This window comes from Pseudopodoces humilis, chromosome 29 (assembly GCF_049639895.1).
Source record: "Pseudopodoces humilis isolate 2021_Gansu_Grassland_sample_001 chromosome 29, ASM4963989v1, whole genome shotgun sequence".
Lineage (NCBI taxonomy): Eukaryota > Metazoa > Chordata > Aves > Passeriformes > Paridae > Pseudopodoces > Pseudopodoces humilis.
The window spans coordinates 1786347-1794568 of record NC_142228.1 but is presented as its reverse complement, the minus strand read 5'-3'; the positions used below and the strand labels follow the sequence as shown (position 1 = coordinate 1794568).

Here is an 8222-nt window from a genome sequence, read left to right as displayed (position 1 = left end):
CCAGAATTCAGGAGCAATTCCAGAATTCAGGAGCATTTCCAGAATTCAGGATAATTTCCAGAATTCAGGAGCATTTCTGGAATTCAGGATAATTTCCGGAATTCAGGAGCAATTCCAGAATTCAGGAGCGTTTCCAGAATTCAGGAGCATTTCCGGAATTCAGGAGCATTTCCAGAATTCAGGATGATCTCCAGAATTCAGGATAATTTCCAGAATTCAGGAGCATTTCCAGAATTCAGGAGCATTTCCAGAATTCAGGATCATTTCCGGAATTCAGGAGCAATTCCAGAATTCAGGATCATTTCCGGAATTCAGGAGCAATTCCAGAATTCAGGAGCATTTCCGGAATTCAGGATGATTTCCAGAATTCAGGAGCATTTCCAGAATTCAGGATAATTTCCAGAATTCAGGAGCATTTCCAGAATTCAGGATAATTTCCAGAATTCAGGAGCATTTCCAGAATTCAGGAGCATTTCCAGAATTCAGGATGATCTCCAGAATTCAGGATCATTCCCATCCCTGGAAATGCTTTGGAGCAGCCTCCAGTGGGAGGTGGCACCGGGAGCTCCCTTCCCAACCAACCCATTCCAGGATTCCACAGCCGGAGCTGCCTCTTCCCGTGTGGTTTTTTCCCAGTTTTTCCCAGTGCTGGCTGTCAGAAGCTGGGATCTGGCAGGAAAAGCCATTCCTGGGCTGCACCCCGTGCCGGGAATGGCTCGGGGGGCTCCCACCCCCTCGTGGTGCCGCAGGGTCAGGGGCTCAGAGCCAGCCAGAGGCGAGTGCAGGGCAGAGTTTTATTGGAAAAAGTCCCGAGTGGCCCCGAGCGGCTGTGCTGGGCTAATCCATGCGAGCCTTCAGCGTCCTCGTGGTGATCTTGTCTTTCTCTCTGCAGGGGGAAAGGGAGGAGATTGATTATTGATCATTGATTGATGAACTCGGCTTTAAACCCCCCCTGAGCTCGGTTGGGTTTTTGAACCCAGAATTCCGGGCAGTTCCCAGGCTCGGGATGCTGCAGGAAGAAAATTGGGATTTGTTTTTAAAGCAGCCAGGTGACAGAGCTGGGAGTTAATGCTGCATCCGTGTGGGGCAGAGCCTCCTCATTCCCGTGGGAATGCAGGCTGGGAATCCCTGAGTGAGACACAAACTCCAGGATTCCATCCTCATCCCGTGGGAATGCAGGCTGGGAATTCCTGAGTGGGATTCAAACTCCAGGATTCCATCCTCATCCCGTGGGAATGCAGGCTGGGAATTCCTGAGCTGGATTCAAACTCCAGGATTCCATCCTCATCCCGTGGGAATGCAGCCAGGGAATCCCTGAGTGAGACACAAACTCCAGGATTCCATCCTCATCCCATGGGAATGCAGCCCAGGAATTCCTGAGTGGGATTCAAACTCCAGGATTCCATCCTCATCCCGTGGGAATGCAGCCAGGGAATCCCTGAGTGAGACACAAACTCCAGGATTCCATCCTCATCCCGTGGGAATGCAGGCCGGGAATTCCTGAGTGGGATTCAAACTCCAGGATTCCATCCTCATTCCCGTGGGAATGCAGCCAGGGAATCCCTGAGCTGGATTCAAACTCCAGGAGTTGTTTCTTTGTTCCAGCGAAATCAAAGCCCAGGGAGGGGCCGGGCCTTGCTGAGGGCGGGATTTGGGGAGCCCCTGGAGGGAATTCCCATCTCCCAGGATTTGGGGAGCCCCTGGAGGGAATTCCCATCTCCCAGGATTTGGGGAGCCCCTGGAGGGAATTCCCAACTCCCAGGATTTGTGGAGCCCCCAGAGGAAGGGAATTCCCGTCTCCCGTGATTTTGGGAGCCCCCAGAGGAAGGGAATTCCCGTCTCCCGTGATTTTGGGAGCCCCCAGAGGAAGGGAATTCCCGTCTCCCGTGATTTTGGGAGCCCCCAGAGGAAGGGAATTCCCGTCTCCCGTGATTTGGGGAGCCCCCAGAGGAAGGGAATTCCCGTCTCCCGGGATTTGGGGAGCCCCCAGAGGAAGGGAATTCCCGTCTCCCGGGATTTGGGGAGCCCCCAGAGGAAGGGAATTCCCGTCTCCCGTGATTTGGGGAGCCCCCAGAGGAAGGGAATTCCCGTCTCCCGGGGTAATTCCCGCAGGGAGCAGCACTCACATGACGTGCACCACCACTCCCATGCCGGAAATGGCGTCTCTGTCCACGGCGTTGAGCATGGCCTGCGAGATGGTCTCAAAGAGGTGCTCGGGCTCCTGGGGCACGCAGGGAACACAGGAATGAGCTCACCTGGCCTGAAAATCCCTGGATTTCACCCAAACCCCTCCCAAAAAATCCCACAAGGTTTCCCTCCCGGGCTGAACAGGGAAGCTGGAGCCTCACCCCAGGCAGCACAGGAGGGGGAGTTGATCAGTCCAGGAATGCCAGAGGATCCCGGGGGAATCCCAGGGGAGATCCCAGGGGAATACCAGGAAATCCCAGGGGAACCCAGGAGATCCCAGGGAGAACCCAGGAGATCCCAGAAAATCCCAGGGGAACCCAGGAGATCCCGGGGAGATCCAGGGAAGATCCCAGGAGATCCCGGGGGAATCCCAGGAAATCCAAGGGGATCCCAGGAAATCCCGGGGAGATCCCAGGAGATCCCAGGGGAACCCAGGAGATCCTGAGGGATCCCAGCCCCGCTCACCATGTCGGGCTCCCACAGGGACTCGCACATCCCGTACATCTGCTCGGAGCAGGTGCCGCTGACCACGAAGTCGTCGGTGACCATGGGGCAGCCGATGAGGTCGAGCGAGCAGATGAAGGGCTCGTGGCTGAGCGGGTCCAGCCCCGCGATCACCGGCTCCGTGTAGTAGGGACCGAACCTGGCGACAAGGACAGCCCGGGAGGGGCCACGGGGATCATCCTGGAAACCCCAAAAATCCCGGCCTGGGCCTGGGTTTGGGGTCGTGACCGTTCCCAGGGCTCCCCCACCCCTCTGCTGGAGAACCTGCCCTGAATTCCCAGCCCAGACACAGCTCCAGCCACTCCCTGCCTCCTGTCCCAGTCCCTGCTGCGCTCCCACATCCCCCAGAAATGTTTTCCAGGCACAGGAAAACTTCCCACAGCTCCTTCCAGGAGCGCCCTGCAGAGGGTTTGGGGCAGCAAACCACCCTGAAGCGGCAGGAGTTTGCTCTGCCTTGACAACCGACTCGGTTTGAGACAACTCGAGGAGGAAACGTCACCCCGAGACAACAACCATCCGTTCAGGGAAGGTGCTGGTGGCACCAGGAGATGATCCAGGCTCCTCTGGCCACATCAAGAGCGGTTTTTACAGAAAAACTCCTCAATTCCTCAAGAACTGGCAGCAAAGAGAAGCTTTTTGCAGTGTTACCTCCTCTCGTAGAGCAGGTTGGACACCATGCTCATGAAGGTCTGCGGTTTGATCTGCCTCCCTTCCTTCAGCTCGTAGAGATTCAGCCTGAACTTCAGCCTCTGGGCCCTGCAAGAAACATCACAGCAGGGGCTGAAGCACAGCAGCTTCCCTCTCCTCTTCCTCTCCTCTTCATCTTCATCTTCCTCTCCCTCTCCTCTTCCTCTTCCTCTCCTCTCCCTCTTCCTCTCCATCTCCATCTTCCTCTTCCTCTCCCTCTCCTCTTCCTCTTCATCTTCCTCTCCTCTCCCTCTTCCTTTCCCTCTCCCTCTCCTCTCCCTCTTCCTCTCCATCTCCATCTCCATCTTCATCTTCCTCTCCCTCTCCTCTCCCTCCTCTCCCTCTCCCTCTCCTCTCCCTCTCCTCTCCCTCTCCCTCTCCTCTCCTCTCCCTCTTCCTCTCCATCTCCATCTCCATCTTCATCTTCCTCTCCCTCTCCTCTCCCTCCTCTCCCTCTCCCTCTTCCTCTCCTCTCCCTCCCCCTCTCCTCTTCCTCTCCTCTCCCTCTTCATTTTCATCTCCCTCTCCCTCTCCCTCACACCAGCACCAGGGCAGGGAGGGCGTGCAGCTGCAGCTTCCTCTGGAGTTCAGGTGAAATCTTTGCACTGAAAGTTCAATTTTAGCACTAAAAACTCAATTTTAGCACCGAAAGTTCCATTTTAGCCCTGAAAATTCGATCTTAGCACTGAAAGTTCCATTTTAGCCCCGATGTGCCCTCAAATCACTGGTGGGTTTATTTTAAAAGCTCTCCCACGAGGAGAGCTGGGAACAGCACCACTGGCAGTGTTTATTTTGTATTAATTTGTATTAATTACAAATATTAGTATCTCCCCTCCTCATGGATAAATCAAGCTGATATATATATTATATATTATATATTATATATTATATATTATATATTATATATTATATTATATATTATATTATATATTATATTATATTATATATACATAATTATATTATATAATATTATATTAATATAATATTATATAATATTATATTATATTATATATTATTATAATATAATATTATATATAATATATTATATTATATTATATATACATAACATATTATAACAATATCTATATTATTATATATAATATATATAATCATAAAATACATTATATTTTATATTAGATATTATCTATTATATAATATATATTAATATGGATATATTAATATGGATATAATATATAAAAATAGCTGATACATATAAATAATATATATTATTTATATAGTAGAATATATTAATAGAATAGGTATATATTATATATATGTATATATCTACACATATATGTAAAATACATATTTTATAATCATAAATTATATAATTATATATCTGTACATACATAATATATATAATTATATGCAATTATATAACATAACAGCTCATATAAATATATATTATATATAATTTATATACAATATGTATATATATTTTATATATATATCATATGTATACAATATATATATTTTATATATTTTATATATAAAATATATATACAATATGTATATATATATATTTATTTATATATATATACAATATGTATGTATGTATGTATATATATATATATATATATATATATATACATACAAATATATAATATATAAACATCAAGCTACCCTCGGTATTTATTACAAAATATATATATTTTTTTTTTTTTCACGTTATTTATTAATTGTTCACATAATTTCTTACCAACCCAGCTGACTTACACGGTCTGCACGTCCGTGGCCAGCCCGGCCAGGCCGATGTAGAGCCTTTGGCCCATGGGGAAAATCTTCTGGAAGTCGGTGGTGACGGTCTGCGCCTGGATCCCGAAGCGCCGGTCGGCGGCGATGGCCACGCAGCCCTTTCCCCTCATGGCCATGACGGCCCCGCCGTTGTAGGACATGATGGACTGCGGGGAGCGGCGCCCCGGGGCCCCCGCGGCGGCCGCCGGGCCCCCGCCCGCCGCTTCCCCCTCACGGAGCGGCCTCCCCGCCTCGGCTCCCCCGCGCTGCGCCGGGCCCCGGCTCTCACCATGGCTGCGGTTCTTGTGTCCCGGCTCTGTCCCCGCTGTGTCCTCGCTGTGTCCCGGCTCTGTCCCGGCTTTGTCCTGGCTCTGTCCCCGCTCTGTCCCCGCTCCGTCCCCTCTCGCTCCCGGCCCGGTCTCTGCCCGCGCCCCGCTCCGGCCCCGCCGCGCCGCCGCCGGTCCCGCCCCCAAAGCTTCCCATTGGCTGCCGCTCCCGCTGGTCCCGCCTCTCTCCGCTTCTCATTGGTCTTTACCACCGCCGCTCTCACCGCGACGCTTCCCATTGGTGCTGGTCCCGCCTTCTGCTCTCCCCATTGGCCGCCGTCGCCAGAGCGCTGCTGGTGATTGGCGGGAGCCGCAGAGGTGCGCGCAGCTGATTGGCTGAGCCCCGGCTGCGTGGGCGGGGCCGAAAAGTGACGAGTCACAGCGAGCGCGCGAGGCATGCCGGGAGTGGGGGGGGCAGGGATGGAAAAACGGGAACAGCTGGAAAAATGGGAACAGCTGGAAAAACGGGAACAGCTGGAGAAATGGGAACAGCTGGAAAAACGGGAACAGCTGGAAAAATTGGAACAGCTGGAAAAACGGGAACAGCTGGAGAAATGGGAACAGCTGGAAAATGGGAACAGCTGGAAAATGGGAACAGCTGGAAAAACGGGAACAGCTGGAAAAACGGGAACAGCTGGAGAAATGGGAACAGCTGGAAAATGGGAACAGCTGGAAAAACGGGAACAGCTGGAAAAACGGGAACAGCTGGAGAAATGGGAACAGCTGGAAAATGGGAACAGCTGGAAAATGGGAACAGCTGGAAAAACGGGAACAGCTGGAAAAATGGGAACAGCTGGAAAAATGGGAACAGCTGGAAAATGGGAACAGCTGGAAAAATGGGGGCACAGCTGGATCAGTGGGGGCACAGCTGGAGCAATGGGGGCACGGCTAGATCCCGGGAACATCTGGACACTTGGGGAACATCTGGACCAGTCGGGGGCAGAGCTGGATCGATGGGGGCACAGCTGGAGCAGTGGGGAAACAGCTGGATAGGGCACACCTGGAGCAGCGGCGCAGTGTGGGCACAGCTGGACTGGGGGGGGCACAGCTGGATCCAGGTGGTGCCCAGCTGTGGGCAGGGCCGTGGCACAGCTGGATCCGGGGGTGCGCAGCTGGATGTGGCACAGCTGGAACGGGACAAAGCCCCGAGCTCGCCCTGCGGGGCCGGGCACAGCGGATCCAAAGGGATTCTCCCAGAAATCTCCTTGGGAAGCGCTGGAGCGGGGCCACAGCGCATCCCGGGAGAGAATCCGGGAGAGAATCCGGGGAGAGAATCCCGGGAGAGAATCCCGGGAGAGAATCCCGGGAGAGAATCCCGGGAGAGAATCCCGGGAGAGAATCCCGGGAGAGAATCCCGGGAGAGAATCCCGGGAGAGAATCCCGGGAGAGAATTCCGGGAGAGAATCCCGGGAGAGAATCCGGGAGAGAATCCCGGGAGAGAATCCCGGGAGAGAATCCCGGGAGAGAATCCCGGGAGAGAATCCCGGGAGAGAATCCGGGAGAGAATCCCGGGAGAGAATCCCGGGAGAGAATTCCGGGAGAGAATCCGGGAGAGAATTCCGGGAGAGAATCCCGGGAGAGAATCCCGGGAGAGAATCCCGGGAGAGAATCCGGGAGAGAATTCCGGGAGAAAATCCCGGGAGAGAATCCGGGAGAGAATCCCTGGAGCAGAGCCCAGCCCGCGCCTGCTGTGCTTTCAAACTGTATTTTCCAGGTGTTTTTGGAGGTGTTTTCCAGCATTAAAGTTCCCGGCAGGAGCCGCAGCCCCGCTGGGAATCCCAGGGATCCATCCCGGCCTCGTGCCCTGGGTTAAAGCAGGAATTCCAACATTTCTGGGCTGAACCGCAGCTCAGGGATGGATTTGACCGCGGTTTTAAGGGAATTCCAACATTTCTGGGCTGAACCGCAGCTCAGGGATGGATTTGACCGCGGTTTTAAGGGAATTCCAACATTTCTGGGCTGAACCGCAGCTCAGGGATGGATTTGACCGCGGTTTTAAGGGAGGGGAAGCTCGGTCTGGCAGACTTGGGACCTCCTTCAGCTGAATTCGGAGGCAAAATCGGGAATTTGGGTGGAAACAGGATTTCAGGCCCGATTTGAATGTCCCAACATGTCCTTGTGGGAGCACAGCGGGGCCCGCGGGCTGAGCAGCGGCGCTTCGGGAGCACCGGGAGAGGCTTTTCCACCCCGGATGGAGCCGTGAGCCCGCGGGGAGCTCCCGGAACAAATCCCTGCCCCTGGAATTTTCTCCCTGTCCGTCCCGGGCCGCTCCCTGGGGCTGGTCCCGGGAAAAGAAAGAAAAAAGGAGCGGCGGAGGTAAAAGGAGCGGTTCCGTCCCTGGGTGGGCTCGAACCACCAACCTTTCGGTTAACAGCCGAACGCGCTAACCGATTGCGCCACAGAGACCGCGCTGCCAGCGGCCCCGGCCCGCCGCACTCAGCCCGGAGCGGGAACGGGAACGGGACACCGGGAATGGGAACGGGAATGGGAACGGGACACCGGGAATGGGAACGGGAATGGGAACGGGACACCGGGAATGGGAACGGGAACGGGAACGGGACACCGGGAATGGGAACGGGAACGGGAACGGGACACCGGGAATGGGAACGGGACACCGGGAATGGGAACGGGAATGGGAATGGGAACGGGAATGGGAACGGGACACCGGGAATGGGAACGGGAATGGGAACGGGACACCGGGAATGGGAACGGGACACCGGGAATGGGAACGGGAATGGGAACGGGAATGGGAACGGGACACCGGGAATGGGAACGGGACACCGG

General features: G+C 53.3%; 1 protein-coding gene and 1 non-coding gene across 2 annotated transcripts; both read right to left on the bottom strand.

The window, feature by feature from the left end:
* Nucleotides 1–780: 780 nt before the first annotated feature.
* On the bottom strand, nucleotides 781–5555 carry PSMB3 (proteasome 20S subunit beta 3). The gene is made up of 6 exons (XM_005531406.3): nucleotides 5402–5555; nucleotides 5095–5279; nucleotides 3340–3447; nucleotides 2653–2830; nucleotides 2127–2221; nucleotides 781–886 (listed from the first exon to the last, which is right to left on the bottom strand). Exons 1-6 carry the CDS (start codon nucleotides 5402–5404, stop codon nucleotides 838–840), a joined length of 618 nt encoding a protein of 205 aa, XP_005531463.2. The 5' UTR covers nucleotides 5405–5555; the 3' UTR covers nucleotides 781–837.
* A 2215-nt stretch (nucleotides 5556–7770) lies between these two features.
* On the bottom strand, nucleotides 7771–7844 carry TRNAN-GUU (transfer RNA asparagine (anticodon GUU)). Its single transcript has one exon. It is a non-coding gene; the product is annotated as a tRNA-Asn (tRNA).
* Nucleotides 7845–8222: the final 378 nt, after the last annotated feature.